General features: G+C 36.2%; 1 protein-coding gene across 1 annotated transcript; it reads left to right on the plus strand.

Annotated features, from left to right (window-relative positions):
- The first annotated feature begins 1275 nt into the window (after positions 1 to 1275).
- On the plus strand, positions 1276 to 15562 carry LOC139695456 (uncharacterized). Its single transcript, XM_071594276.1, has 7 exons — positions 1276 to 1341; positions 1489 to 1527; positions 3182 to 3356; positions 3843 to 4022; positions 5897 to 6094; positions 11766 to 11828; positions 15111 to 15562. The coding sequence occupies exons 1-7, from the start codon at positions 1276 to 1278 to the stop codon at positions 15512 to 15514; spliced, it is 1125 nt and encodes a 374-aa protein (XP_071450377.1). The 3' UTR covers positions 15515 to 15562.
- Positions 15563 to 17110: the final 1548 nt, after the last annotated feature.

The raw sequence follows: 17110 nt of genomic DNA on the forward strand, positions 1-17110 counted from the left end.
GAGGAACAAACTCGTTATGGACCACTCCTTGATTGTCGAAAAAGACAATGAGAATTGTTTTCACTTTTGATTTGCTCAGTCTTGCCTTTTTGGGCTCGGGGGACTGGTCGGTGTCCCACTCAGAGCTTTGGCGTTTTGCTTCTAGATCGTATTCAAAACTCAAGGTTTGGTCACCATTGATGACGTTGACGGAATAATCAGGTCCATTTTTATTTCGTAGCAAATGTTTACTTGAAATTTTCGCTCGATCGTTGATTTCATTTATTTCGTGACTCGGTTTCCGCGCAGAGGTTTACAATAACTGACGTCCTGCCGCTTCCACAGCTTGGAGAGGATTGAGACCGGTTTCGCGGCAAAGCTTAGCGAGTCCACCCAAGTGGTTCGATCCCACTCTGACCAATAGGAGCGCCGCGGGAAATTCTTCAATTGCATTACTTATGGAACGCATCTTGTACCTTGCCCGGCCAAAAACCAACGAAATGTCGTCTCACGCTGCTGTTGCGCAAATTCAAACGTGAATTGGAATTTAAACCCCTGCTTATTCACCGTTCATGTAGTCCAACAGCCTTCAAGAAGTGTTAAGTCCCAAACAACAGGCTAAATATGATGTGGAGATCACGGGAAACTGTTGCATCGTTACCATGCGTACGAGGCATCGCCCAAATTATAAAGTGGCGATGCGCACCAAAAATGTATATGATTAATACTGAGTCCCATTTCAACAGCTTTTTGAATCGTTGACAAAATCATATATCTCTAGACAGATTTCCAGTAAAAACAAATTAGGTACGTATCATTAATTATAAGCTATTTACGACGGCTCTTTTTTATTTTTAAAATCGTATTCGCAATTTAGGTTGCTTTATTCCGCGATAAAAGATTAACACGATCCACGATCGTAACCAAAGTAAACATAATTTTCTTTGAATAACCTTGTGCATAATTGTTTTTTTTCGGTTTGGAACCCAAAATCGTATTTTACATTGATTTACATGCGAAATATTTTTTCACTAAACGAATGTATCACATAACGAGAACGATCACGTTACGACTTACGCTCGTCACAAGAGGTTCAACTGTATAACAGAGAGGTGGAAAGTGCTGAATAGGAAACTGGGGAGAAAGGTAGTGAAGATGAAGCAGGGAATGGGATTCACAAGGTCAAGCCTCAACTGACTACATAGCAACGGATCGAACTGTTAAAGCTGCTTCCCATGCGTCATTCTTCGACTTTGATGATGAAGCTGCACGAATAACGGTAATGATTGCTCCACGATGGAATTCTTCATCACAAAAATGCAACAGTACTCTTTTATAGAGTGTCGCCCTAAATTGATGGAGGTAAGATTCCAAATAATTCATCTTTCCCCATTTTCTCCATATTTCACACCCTTGGACCACCACCGGTTCTTTACATGATGAAATCTCTGGTGAGAAGTAGATTAGGCTTTGGCATTAATGCTTTTAAAAACATCCTCATTGTTATAGGTGCACATCGAAAACGCCTGGATCAACAGGGAGATGTTGGTAAGTTTAAATTGTGGTTAGGTGTCCATTCAAGGAGAGGATGATTCCTAGAGGCAGATAAAGATCTGTATCACCCTTAATGGCTCATGAAGTGCAGAGTTACAACTTCAACTGCCATATCCAATTCAAGTTATTGATTTTACATTGTACAAATACAACTTCCTAAATTATGACTTCTCTGCTCAGGAAAATTACTAGCTGAATATTAACTTGTGCTTTGTACATATCCATAGACACAAATGAGGCTTTAAATTACTTTTATGGCATTCTAAATCAGGGCATCCAATTGTTTACTCCCTTTAACATGTTTAAAACTATCCATTTTACTAGGTGATTTAACTTTTAACCGAGGAATCTAATTGCTTATAAGAATTTACCACATAAATAATAAAAATAGAGTGAGATTGCAATTATATTATGCTAAATTTTTGCTGTTAAGGTTAAAATGTGCAAAATGAATTAGAAATTACAGAAATAGTTGTAAAAGAATGTGAATCTTATATCTCAGAAATCACAAAACATTGTTAGAATCATGTCGAGAGTATGAAAAAGATGTCAGGTTTTTTAGCAAAATTCGGCTTGCTCATTTGATGGCATGAAAAATCTTTTTTATGAAGTATTCTCATTGCTTTATGTAAAATGCAATAGTACTCCTTGGCATAATTTTTTGACTCGAACCTCAATGTCTATAACATCTTTGACCATCTCAGTAGATGACATCCAAACTAAACTACGCCATCTTAGTCTCTAAAAATTTGTTGCCCCGATGAACTCCCCTCCTTATTTCTGAGTATGTGCCTCCCGCCACTACTTTATCCTTTACATATACTTTTTAAAAACCTCTCCACAAAGATTTTTCCAGGCATACTCAGGTCTACATATATATATATAATATATATATATATATATATATATATATATATATATATATATATATATATATATATATATATATATATATATATATACATATATATATATATATATATAGTATATATTTATTTATTTATATATATATTTATTTATTTATTTATTTATTTATATATATGTATATATATATATATTTTTTTATATGTGTGTGTGTGTGTGTATGCATGCACTCCTATGTGTTTGTATGTTTATGTATTTGTACATTTACACAATCTTAAAATGTCCTTCATGCAGTGCAAATGAAATTGATTCTTTGATTATATAAAATAATTAACTAATTTTCTATTACCAGTATCGACCTTTATGTAATTTGGGCCACAGCAAAAATGTTCAATTTCTTGATACTTGTGCATATAAAAACGCCTCTACAATCAGCTGAATTAATATATATCTTTTTGCCTTACTCTTTCTAAAAACTGTTATTTCCATTAATAATAATTAAACAAATGTATTCCTTTGTCCACATGAATTCATTTTACTTGGAAACCCTCCATGATATGTAAATTCATTAATATTAGCAGGTCTACCTATCAAAATTGATAATTGATTATTAATAATAGAAAATGAGATATTAAAATCATTAGTTCATATGACAGTTCTTTCCATGGAATCAAGGAATCTTTTACTATTCAATTACATGTTTTCATTAATATATTTTGGTCATATACAATAATATACATACATCATAATCATTAAATGAGTAACAATGGCATTATTATTTCAGGTTAGGATTAATTTTTCTGATGCAGTTGAAAAATGTGCTTTAATAAATGGCCAATTGTTTGAACCACAAAGCAAAGCCCTTCAAAACTTGGTGAAATCTAATGCTCCAGCCTTTAAATATTTCTGGATTGGAGTGCAGAGGCAAAATTATTCTGAGAAATGGCAATGGGTTTCAGGTGAGCCAATTTTTCCTATCCCCAATCATTAGGATTGGAGACAGTACTTAATCGAACCTAAATTAACCCTGTTATAGTAAGAGGTATTTAAATTGAGCAAAAGAGTATATAAAAAGAGCAAAATAGAATATCTTGTTGATAAGGTGATGCCCATGCTAAGCTAAAACCTATGGAATGTAAATAACACACAATTCTATTCCTCCCAATACCTGAAGTTGTCGGGAATATATGATATCTGAAAAGTCCAACTTTTCAATTGATCAAATTCTCCATAATTTGTTACACAGAGTCAAACTACTCAAACAAAAAATTTTAATCTTCAATTTAGGCTGAAAAAGGTATTTCAATATAATGAATGAGTAACAATTTGTGAATTTTGGCATCATTGAAGTGTAATGTATAGAACATAAATGTTTATTTCATGGAGTTTTCAACAAAGTTGACGCAAAAGATTTGTAGTATTCAGAAGCTAATTTTTCTTTTTAGGTGGTTCATTAGGTGAAGGACACTTTGCAAATAATTCCTATGCTGGAAGTATAAATAAAAACTTTGAAAATAACTGGAAGAGTGAGGAAAATGAAACATGTGTTGCCTTGGACAGGGAATATGATTATGAATGGATGCCACTTTCCTGTCATCACACAAATAAGTACATATGCCAGTCAGGTAAATATATAATATGATATATCACCAACTTTCTTCAAATGAAGAAAGGTGGAAAGAATATTCAATTTTCATGTAAGTTTCTTTCTTTTCTGACTTCTTGTCTTTTTTTAGGCTTGCACCTGTTCCCCAAATGTGTGTGTGTTTGTGTATACATGCACAAGGGGGTATCATTAAGTTTTAATTATTACTAAGAAATAATCAACGTAGAAATTTTATTAGCATTTGTTATTTTATGACTTCTCCAACAGTTATTAGTGGATGAATTTGTTAAAAGTGAAAAATTGGAAAACTGCTATCCAGTGGAAAATTGTAGTAGTCTTCATCTCTGTTACTTTGTTAAAAGTTACTGCCACAGGATCTCACATATTTCTTTGAATTTGGATGGAGACCTATGGTTGCCAGGATTCATTTTCTCTACACTGTCAATCATAAAAATTTTGGGATTAATGATCAAGGTAGTTTCCTGTACCCTTCCTCAATAGTATTTTTAATGTAGACCGATCACTCAATGGCATCCCCCCTGGGGACAGATGCATTTGCAGCCACCTCAGTGAGGAATACACACAGCACAGACTACCTTTCGTCCGGCTGTTAAACTTCCACCTATGGGTGACCCTACCCTTATCAACTTTCTTTGTTCCAAACAGAACAACTCTAGGGATCATTGGAACATGCAAGCCCTTCCACCATGTCTAGGTTGCAGTCCATTGAGGGAGTATTAATATGTACGGGGTGTGCTATAAAAGTAATGAGCATTCTCTGGAAAAAATAAATGTATTGATCGTACATGTAAAACTGCTTAAAATTCTTCAAAATATTCTCCCCCTGCATCAATACACTTATGGAGACGTGTCTGCCATGCTTGGAAAGCACCCTGAAACACCTTGACAGGAGTGTCTCTCAGGAATATTGTAACGTGCTTTTGGATATTTTGTATAGTCTCCCCATGACTTAAAGGTGGAATGCAAACTTACAAGTACACAATCCATGTTTTCGTCTCTTCTGGCAATTGTTGGGCATCCAGAACGTGGTTCGTATGTGACCTCCTCATGGCCCTCCTTAAACACTTTGTGCCACTTCCCGGGCTTTAACATTGAATTGTTGCAGTTGTCCTTGAAGGCCTCTTGAAACATCTGGAATGTATTGGTTGCATTCTTTCCAAGCTGCACGCAAACTTGATGGCGTATTGCTGTTAAAGCAAATGCTCCAATGTGTTACAAAGGCAAAAAAAAACTTCAGGAGGAGGCGTGATTTTCCAACCAGACTGCTTGGACGAAACTGGCAAACTAGCTTTGAAAAAATCAAAAATACATACATATGATTGGGAGAATTTAATTTATTTGACCGATCATTATTTTCAAATTCTTTTTCCTTCTTAAACAACAGTTTTTAATTGAGAAGTCAATCTACATTTTCATATATAATCGTTTGAGCATAAACCAATTAAATTTAGGCTACTGAGATTCATGAGAGAGTTTTGTGATTTTTGTAAAAGACGTAGAGAAAAATAGGGATTAGGGAAGGAGGAGTAGGGATGTTAAGCAGAAAGTCTTGCTGCATGACCAGGCCACTCACTTTTTACATTGAGACCAATCTTTCCTGCTGTGCATCCCAAATTTCCAGATCCTCTAACTTACATGAGATCCAGTAAGATCAGTAACTTCAGCAGAGGAGATCTCATTTCCAGGATGGGATTGGCATACACCAGCTATCCCTTCAATAATTTTAGCTATTCAGGGTCTTCTATGAAAAATTGGCCTACTGCATTTATTTGATTAATAATGGATTACTTTGCAGTATAAGAGGGACCATGTCGTATAAGGACTCAGTCAAATCTTCAAATAATGACTTCATTATTACTATTTTTACTTCAGGTTACATTGGATGTGGCTACCCTCATAAAAATGAATTCACACTGATGAGTGTCACACACAACTCATCAAGTTTTCCTCTTGAGGTTTACTACTCGTGTCCATATGGTTATACACTAATTGGAAGTGAGACAAGAAAATGTACTGACAAAGGAAGATGGTCAGGGGACTCCCCAATTTGTGAAAAGTTGGTAGATAATGGTAAGTGCATCTTCAAAAAAAATTATCTTTAGAAATTATGTCATTTCTGATTGGTAATCCTAGATTAATTTTTATTTGGATTTTTGAAACTAAAATTTGAACTGTAGAATCCCCAATGTAAGCATAGAGGGTGGACAAAAAAGGAAATATGATAGTTTATGCAATAATTAATTATGGGTGTTTCTCAAGTATACCCTGGTGCCTATTAATAATGAGGTAAAAAGTTGAAACCGTTTTGGATAAGCTGGCTGACCTTACACAGCTTATTGTGCAGATAGGTCAAGTCCATCTTGGATTAACAGGGGAGGTGCTACTGGCTCTTAGGAGGAGCATGAGTGACAGCAATTTGGAGAGGCAACAGTGATGGGGAGGTAAGGGAAGGGGAGGGTTTATTCCCCTCCACCTGAGAAGGCAACGCTGTTTACATCTGATTACATACCTGTGAAATGCATGGTCAGCAATATTAACTTTGACCTACCCTAACCAACAATCAGTTACTGCATTTGACGTCCAGCCTGCATGCACCCCTAATAATTATCCTCTCCACTGTATCCTCTCACTGTCCAAGCCAGGTTTACAGAAATTAACTGCACCTGCTGATTAGAATGATAGATATGAGGCTTGAAAAGCTTATAGTGTGAGCTAAGGAAGTCGCCCATTATAGTGTGAGCTTAGGAATCCTCTAGGTAGTATGGAAGAAACTTGTGAGATAGGATGTGGATATTTTAGAAGACAATGTTGACAAATTTTACCGATAAGGAGTTTTGGATTCTCTTAGTAGTTTCCTTAAATTTGTTGCAATAAATGCACTCTAATCACATTCTCTCATTTACTTCACATTCTCCTGAAATTATGGCAAACTTGTGGAGAATATGCATCTCCATTTACCAAAACATGAGCATAAAGAGACATAAGCAAGTGGACTCAGCAGCTAAATCCATTTCTGACATAAAAATCTACATTTGTCTAAGTAAACACATATGGCTGTAATGAATCATACAAATAAAATAATGATTGTAAATTAATATTGTACATGGTTGTACAATATTGAAATAACATATTTATACAAGCAAAGCTTGATAAGATAAAGCAATTTTTCCTGAAAACATTTAGCCACTGTGTACTTTGCTAAAATGAGATAAGTTCTTCTATACTTAATATTTTATTGAGCATTACAGTACTTTTTACACCTACGATTTAATAGACATGATCACAGGCACTAAATTTAGAAGGAATAGTTTTATTTGAAGTATTTTCCTGCATGAAATTTTAACTGAAAATAATATAAATGTGGAGGTAGGTAGATGGATATCTATTTAAAAATTCTAGTCTTGGAACAATATTTATTTCAATAAATTCCCTTGGACTTAAATAATATCCAGCTCAATTTCATGTGTCATATGGTAACATATGATTCTTTACTATTCCACGATCAATGTCATTTTTCCTCACGCAATATTTGTCCATACTAAATGCAATCATATCTGTAGAAAAAATGTTATGCAAGGATTGTGATAAAGGTTTAAAATTCTTCTAAGTAGTTGCATTCTCACATTTTTGCCAGGGATTCTGCCATACAATACATCCTCGAATACGTTGACAGAAATCTTATACAGAGCCTTTGTCATGGCCATTGGGGATGCTTTGATGACTCCTTTTGGGCCAGACTTGATTAAAAGAAACAAGGAAATGCCTGACCAAGCCAGGTCAGGACTTAGGTAGACTAAAGCACCATTGCACCAAGTTGTGCTTTGCCAGACCTCCCAGATTCAACTCTGAGGGGTGTGCTGGGAGTATTACCATGGTTAAACTGCCAGATATCAAACATCTCCTTTCCAGTTTAGGAGACTCTTTTCTTAATCTCTTGAGCATATCCATGTAATAGACAGCATTTGCTCTTGCCCATGGGTTATGAATCCTGTGTGAAACATATGCCAGCCAGTATTCATAAAAAAGTAATTCCATTACTTAATGGAAAAATCCTTCACATAGGCAATTACCAAATTCTTTGCATTATGGCACCAAAGTCTGTTATCCTCATAACATTTGATTTTGAGTGATAAGTGCTTTAGTAATGGTCCTATACATGTCATACATGTCTCTAAACCAATTTTAGCCTAAGATACTGAGAGATCTCAGCTAACAGCTTATCCACTTTAGCTATGAAATTTAGAGAGAAGGGTCGAATGAAGATGAACAGATATTTAATAATTTAAGGACTAATAAATAGTTTTTCAAGGATGGTGACCACATTTTGCACTTTCACATCATGTGCAAAAAACTAAATTTATACTCCTAAATTACGAAAGAAACATTGAAGATATTCTATAAACAATTGGCAATTTTTATTGAGAGCAATAATACCTGAAAGCATAAAATATTCTTAATATTTCATAATATGGGTGTGATAATATTATTAAAATGAAAAAGAAGTATTCTAATAATAATCAATATGACACACTGTCCCACAATGGCAAATAGCAATGAAGTAATGTCATTATGGCAGTTAAATTTTCAAAAGATCAGTTAAATGTGCATGATTGAACTGATGTGTTGCAAATTGATATTTATAACTGATCAGTCTTTACTTTTGAAACTAATCTCATGTATTAGTTGCATCTAATGTGCATGATTGAACTGATGTGTTGCAAATTGATATTTATAACTGATCAGTCTTTACTTTTGAAACTAATCTCATTTATTAGTTTGGAAGGAAGAGGAAGCAGCAGGGTGGTTAGTGGTGGGTTGGTTGAGATCAAGGAAGAGAAGGTGATGACTTATATAGTGATATTGACAGAAAGACAGGGGAGGCTATGCAGAAATAAATGGCAGGTATATGAGGTCTATCCAATAAATACGCAAACTGGTGCAACCTGGTGGCCATTACGCAGACTCTAGTCCCACCCACTAGCGTTGCCTGAGACCCAATGAGTAATCTATAATTGGCAGATCATCAAGCTATGCATTTGGTGCCAGTTATGTTAGTTTCTGTTGTCCATGTTTTTACTGTCAGTCGAAAATGGAAATTGATGAAATTACGGAGCAAAAATCAACATCAAGTTTTTGGTGAAGTTCGGTAAAAGTTATCAAGAAATTACTGATATGTTGACAGCTATTTATAAAGATTATGCTCTGAATAAAACATCTGTTTTGAAGTGGATTATGCGTTTTTAAGATGGCTGACAAGATCTCATTTCAAGTGGATTGATCAAACCAAAAAATCAATCATGCATCAACAATATGAATTTCTTCCTGAAGGAAAAACATTAAATGCTGAGTTCTACCTTACAGTTCTCGAGCATTTGAGAGATCAGGTATGCTGTGTCTGACCAAATTTGACTCAAGGCGATGGATGGATCCTTCACCATGACAATGCACCTGCACATTCAGCATTGATTGTTTGTCAGTTTCTGACAAAAAATTCAATCACCATCCTTGATGATCCTCCTTATTAGCCAGATCTAACCCCCTGCGACTTTTTCCTATTCCTGAAATGCAAAAATGTGATGAGGGGACATCACTGAGAAGATATGGATAAAATAAAGCAAGAAACTACGAGAAAACTAAAAAGTCTAGCTGCCAAGGATTCCAAGGTTGCTTTAAACAGAGGAAAAGAAGATAAAATAAGTGTATAGTAATGAAAGGAGAGTACTTTGAAGGGGACAAAATCAATGTACACTAAATTTTGGAAAATAAAGTTTTTAATGGCCTCAGTTCACGTATTTATTGGACAGACCTCTTTTTGTTTGGCATAACTTCTGTCCATTCTGGTGGGGACAGGGTCAGGGAAGGATAATGCATTGGGATATGAAATGTATTTATTTTGTCTGTGAATTTTTAACTGCCATATCATTTTAAATTAACAAATTTGTTGTACTCTTGGTCAAATTCCAATCTCTTTTTTAACATCACAGAGCTAAAAAGGCTAGAGGCACTGTTGCATCAAGCATTGATGACTACCTGTAATGCCAAACTAAAATTAGATCAGGAACCAGATTTTGAACTGCACCTCCAACAAGTTTCTAGACTAGACAGGTGTACTGTAGTATATGCTGGTTGGGATGTGGACACTTAATTGCCCCTGTGATTTATGTCAGTGTGCATCTACACTGAAACCTTTTCCATTTTTTTATTTGCCAGGTGAGCAATTTTTCACCACGACAGCATTACCAATATATGATGACTCTGAAAGACAAGAGATTGAAAGTGGAAAGAGAAATAATGAGTCCTCAGATTTGGAAAGCAAGGAATGGACAAGTAATATCTTGCTTGATAATTGTTCTTGCTCATCAGCTCCAACTTCACTACTATTTCATTCTATTTTTAACTTAAAATGGCACTCAAACTGAAATATTAAAATATAAAAAATCAGTATTATGGCAAATATTGTATCTAACCTTCAAAAAAATTAGCAGTATTGCTCGATCACTTGATTTTCAACACTATTATGGGTGTTCTACTTGTTTAGGTAGGTTTTGTATGGCCACAGCCTATATAATTTTACAAAAATTGATGTATTTGCCTCTCCTAATTAAAATATAACCTGTAATCAAACACTACAGTAAGTCCCTCTTCAATGTACTTCTTTCCTCCCTTCATTCCGTCCAACATGCTTATACTATTTCTACCCCTTCCTCCTTTGCATAATATTCTCAGCTCTATCACCCTCTTTAACATCCCATTGCCATTCAAAACACATCTTTCCTGCCTATATTAGATTTTTGTCTGAACAATCCTCTCTTCTTCCTTACCATGCCAAGCGATTCTTTTGCTATTTCCTTTCATGTCCATTTCCACCCTTCTTCTCACCTAGATAGATTCCACCCACTCTAGTTTATGAACTCCTATTTAATTATTTTACTTAGCCTTCCTCTTTCTCATAAACTGCATAACATTTGTTTAGTTACCATTGATCATCATTCCCAATCTGCACCTATTATCCTGCTTCAACAATTAAGTTTTCTCGCTAAACAAAACCATAGTCAGCATCAAAGTTTTTAAGATCCTTTCCTTAACATCTTCATCTAACATATCTGTCACCAACTCTCTCCTTCTTATGGAGCTCTCTTGCCTAATGTGATTCTTATTCTTTTGTCCCTTCTCCTGTGACCGTTTTGTTCAAGAATACTTCCGAGATAGCTTCCACTTGCTCTAGTTTATAACTACCATTTTATTATTTTACTTAGCTCTTTTTCATAAACTGCATAGCCTTTGTTGTGTTTCCATGTCTATCAAATGGACTTTCCAAAGCCCTCAGCATTGTTTGAATCCCCTTGTCTAACTGTATAACTACAGCTTGACCATTTCCAAACCTAATCAATCTTACAAATTTCCTACCAATTTTTATTCCTACCTCCAGTTTATCCTATTTCTTTTAAACCATTTCCTCCACATATATGTTGAAAAGCACATGTGATAATGGACACCCCTGTCTTGCCCCTCTTCCTTAATCTGCCTAACTTGTCTCCTCATTCCCCACTCGGAACTGAGCAGTCTGATACATTGATACGTAGCATCTTCAGCCAGTGCTGATTCACTCTCTAACACATTTGAGGCAAATACGATTTGTTGCAGAGAACTTGACAACTTCCTTGAAATAAATTCTTTCAAATCTACCACATGTTTAATTTGAAAATAGTTGCATTTAGTACAGCCCTTCTTTAATTTTCAGGTGAAACAAGCAGGGATATTACAAAACAGACTTCTGTGGACCCCATTCTCATTATGATTGTTGGTGAGTTATATGAGGGACATATTTTGCAGTTTTATTTCATATTTTGCAGTTTTAATCAATGTCATTAAATATTCATTGTTTGTTTGCTTGCTAAGGAAGTAGTGTAAACACTGTTAAGGCCCTTATTTTGATTTCTTTCCACTTTGCCCAAGTAAATATTAAATATCATTCCAAAGCACCAAATATAGGTGACCTGTCAAAGTGCCCTCCAAGCAGAAAAATGACTAACATTATGGAAATTTTAAGTTAGCAAAAATGTAGTTCCATGTGTCATTTTAGGGATTTTGAGAGCAGCTTGGTGTATTTAAGGATATCTGCTAGGTTGGCGGGCCGTTTGAAGATGACAGAGGGGCATTTAGGAAGAAGGTTGGAGGAAGTGTTGTGATTTTTGAGGATGGGAACAGGTCTTTGAGGATGAATTTGAGGGACTGAATGCCTGGGAAGTAGGTAGTACAGATTGAGAGAGGCTGGGAGTATGTGGTTGAGGCAGGCTTGGGGGTGTAGGAATGTTTGAGTATTTTTTTATGGAGGAGAGAATCAGGGTATCCTCATTGGAGGAGGGAGTTGTGAAGGTTGTTGAGGTATTTATGAGGTGATCTGAGAAGATGAAATGGTCAAGGTGAAAGACAGAGATGAGGAATCATTGAGTTGGGAGATGAAGGAATTGAGGGAATCTATGCTATGAGGCCAGAGTAGAAAGATGTCATCAATGTATCGGAGCCATCGGGTCTCCCCATCCCTAAACATGCTTCCCATCATAAAACCCCCTTCAACCAGTGTTACAATGTTTCCGTCCTAGCATCCCTTCCCACATCTGATAACGCTATAGAATTAAAAACTCTTGAAATGTCATTCATTTGGCTCTGTATGGCCTATCAGCATCCGGGCCTCAATGTCGTTCACTAATGGGAATGGTCTGAATTGTCGTTTTGTGGAAGCGATGCATATTGGAGAGGTGAATACTTAGTTTTTCCACATGAGTTTTGGTGTGCGTGGCCTTTGTTTCGACTTGCAGGGTCTTGATCACGACTTTGTAAGTTGAAACCTGGGTCTCTCATGTTGCAATAATTGCGGTGAGCAGATTGTTTTCTTTTCCAATTTTGTGTCAATTCCACCTCCTCCCTCTCCCTCCTTGCCTATCTCCACTCCCCTCTAGCCTCTCCTCTCCCTTTCCTCTCCCCAACCATTCCTCTCACCCCTCCTCCGCCTCCCATTCTCCCCTTTCCCTTGTCCCCTTCCCTTTCTCTCGCACCCCTCACCTCTACTATTCCAGCAGTCATTACTTCTATTTCTTCCGATGAAGATGGAGCAGAAATACGTCAAAATGATCAAGAAATAACATGTGAGTGATCTTTCTATATGTTCTTATATTGTTTGTTGCTGTCCAATTTGTTATATATATATATATATATATATATATATATATATATATATATATATATATATATACAGGGTCGAACCCAAAAGTGGTAGGACTGATTTTTTTACAAGAATTTTATTAACGATATACTTACATCGACTTAATAATCTTCAAAGTATGTTCCTTGAGCTGCTACACGCTTAGTTTAACGTTGCTCCCATTCCCCGTACGCCCGCTGGAAATTTTCTTTGGGGATGCCGTTGATGACCCTCGTCGAAGCCTCTTGAACGATCTTTATCGAGTCAAAATGTCGTCTCTTGAGCTGTCTTTTCATCAGGGGGAAGAAGAAGAAGTCCGGTGGTGCCAGATCGGGAGAATAGGGCGGGTTCGGCAACGTGGCAATGCCGTATTTGGCCAGGAACTGTCTGACGACGAGCGCGCCATGGCACAATTTTCGGCACCATCTTGGCGCACACCTTGCACATGGCCAAATCCTGTGAAATAATGCGTTGGACGTTGGATTAAGACAGACCCAACTGGTCTGCTGCATCCAACTTTGCATTTCTTCACTGGTTAAGCGTCGGTCTGTGTTCAGCAGTGTCCTCACTCTGTCCACATTCGTGTCGGTTCTTGCCGTCGACGGCCGTCCGGAGCGATGGTCGTCTTCAACGAGCTCCCTACCATCTTAAACAACTTGTGCCACTCAAATACTGTGGAACGGCTTAAGGCAGTGTCCCCATAAGCCTGCTTGATCATATCGAGGGTCTCAGTTGCCTTCTTCCCGAGTTTCGCACAAAACTTCACGGAATAAAGTTGCTCTAAATTCAGATTCATTTTGTTTTTCGACGCGGACGAAAAACTTGCTTCACTAAAAACGGTGTCCTCACTCAACGACAGCCCGCAGGCGACTGAGGTTGGTGTCGGTCTATTGCTAAGAGCCCCCTCCACCTTACCCTGCCAGGCAGACCCCCCTCTACCGCTCCGTTCGCGCCAGAGAAAATCAGTCCTACCACTTTTGGGTGCGACCCTGTATATAACGATTGTAAGGAAAAACTCACATGAGTGGCACAATAATGGGCTAACACAATATAACACAAATAGAAAAGAATAGCAACATTTAAAAGAACACTCACATGGTAAATTGTTCGAGCTTTCAGCCCTCTCAGAGGCCTTCTTCAAGTGAGATATATATATATATATATATATATATATATATATATATATATATATATATATATATATATATATATATATATATATATATATATATAAAATATGCTATATATATACTATATATAATATATATGTACTATATATTTACTATATATATATACTATACATATATTCCTTAAAATAATAAACAAAATTCAGAGGGTAAAAAAAGTAGTGGCTCAGTTAACCTAAGATTATAATGGCCTTCTCTTTTATTATGATTAGGAATATCTCTTCTTTACATCAGTGTAAGCATTGTAGGAGTGGTAGTTTTAGGGGAGGCGACCGACAGCTAAGGTCATTTGTGCCATTAAATAAAAAGGATAATGGGTGGAAAGAAAAATACAGCATCAGCATTAGCCTACTCCTATCGAAAGGTGCCTAGGGGTCCACAGTTTAACATCCCATCCGAGGGATGGCTTACTCACCCAAAGTGCCCTCCACAAAGCACCTCAATTAGGACTCAAGGATACCCCTGAAAAATATCTGCCACCACCGTGATTCAAACCCAGGCACTCGGGGTGGAAAGGCAGAATGTTAGCCACTGAACCATCTTGATCCCTTCAGTACAAACATCCAAGTTATACAATTACTATTAAAATGTCCTGATGAAGTTCCATTTATTAATATTCATTGCTGTCATTGATCAAATCTTTGATTTGATGTCTAGCTGGTAACAATTTATAGCAACAACATGAATTCTTTTTCAGGTTCTGTGGTGATTGGACTGAGCACTACAGCTTCACTAATTCTAATTTTGGTGTCAATGATACTGTGCTACAAGAGAAGACAAAGTATAAGGATGCTGAAGGAAAAGGAAATATCAGGGGAGAAGCAACTTAGGGCCTCTGAAAATGTATGGAGCAAAGAGCAAGACAGTGTCAACAGAAAGACACATTTCCTAAGAAAACAAACCCTTAGGACACCTTCAACAGAAACCAGTACAAGGCATCATGAAAGCATGATGCCAATAAGTACAGTTGGTCATATTCTTCCTCATTTGAGAGATGAACAGAAGTCACAACAAGAAATAGAAATGGTTGAGTCTGACATTTATGATTCAGTTGAACAAAAGTTTGAAATGACTGAAAATGATATTTATGGCATCATTTAGCCAATGGTTCCACATATGTTCATTCATGACACCCTTATTAATCCTAAGGAATGCAATTACTGTTATATGAATTGCTTTTGAAAATTAAGTTTTACAACAATAAAAATTAACGTCAAGCATGCATGCATACCTTCCAAAACCCTATGCTTCACAAAAGATGTTTGAGTTAATAAAATTTTAGCTGAAAAGGCAAGTGTTTCCATAATAGAACTTTTTCCATAGATAACTGGTTTTCATAATAGAAAAACTTATAACCCGATTTAAGTATTGTTGGTGATAATGAGGCTATTTGGTGTGTAAGTACAAAAAATGAAGCCAAATCATTGCATTTCTGGTTGTGTATACAACTATTACGTAGGTACAGTACAACATGGAATTAATATTTATCCTAAAATATCTAAAAATACAGAATAGGAATGAGAATTGTTTATCCAAAAATTTAAAATAATAACTCTCCCAGGTCCCAACTATATACATAAATTGAATACTTTCCCCTCCTCATCCACCTCTTACAAACATAACATTCCTTCAGTCTCCATTTACTACATATTTCCCACTCCTTCCTCCCATGTAAATATACCCATTCACACACATATAGCATGTACCTACATTCCATGGTTCTGAAAATAACGAATCAATTCTGAAGAACTTTTTTCAATTATCTTTATAATCTCTGATTTGAATAAATAACACTGTTTCTGGCATAACATTGTGAAATCCTCCATGATGAAAGAAGAACCTTGCATTTTTCACAGGTTTCAGGTTTTCACATGAATTTGTTGGCGCTGAAATGAATCCTAGGTTTTAGATGAAACTTTTTTAAGTAGAAAAGCCCATTCCCTGGGCTATCATAGGCATACCAAGCTTGATAATCAAGGAATTGAGCGGTGATAAAAATGTTGACGGAGTTAAAAATCGGCCCTCAAAAACCAAAATATTAATATGGAAGCTCCAGATTAAAATATTGATAAGATATTGATGCAATGCATGGATGAAACATAATTTCATATAGGAAAAATCATTCCCCAGAATTAGACATTATCTTTCGCTGGTTAGGCCTTATTTAGAATATACTGCTAGCATATGAGATCCTAAGGGAGTTGGATTGAATGGCGAATTGGATCGCACGCAACGTAAATGAGCCAGATTTGTAAAACGTTATTATGATAAACTGATTAGCGTACCAAAGTTATCAGAGGAGCTAGGCGGAGAATCACCTGCAGACCAAAGGTTAAACCACAGTTTAATTTCTTGCATTAATTGGAAGGATGTATCTTTAGCAGTGATTTTCAAAGTATATTAACGTAATATTTTATATTAACATATAATTTTAATGTAATATTATCATATTACAGTAGGAATGATCATGTCAATAAAATTAGAGAGAACCAAGAGTAGAACACATAGATTCGAGATATAATTTTTCCCATATACGATAAGGAATCAGATTAAAATAGTTTCATCATGCTAGGAGGGTAAAGCATTTGGGTCAAAGTTAGTCTGGTGTGTATTCACCTACCAAGTATCCAATGAAAGGTGTAATGTGTTCCCCCTTCTTTGCTCTTAAGTGTGAAATCAATGCTTTCTAGTGACTCA

The sequence above is a fragment of the Hetaerina americana genome, unplaced genomic scaffold, assembly GCF_022747635.1.
Source record: "Hetaerina americana unplaced genomic scaffold, ioHetAmer1.1.p SCAF_1, whole genome shotgun sequence".
NCBI classification, from domain to species: Eukaryota; Metazoa; Arthropoda; class Insecta; order Odonata; family Calopterygidae; genus Hetaerina; species Hetaerina americana.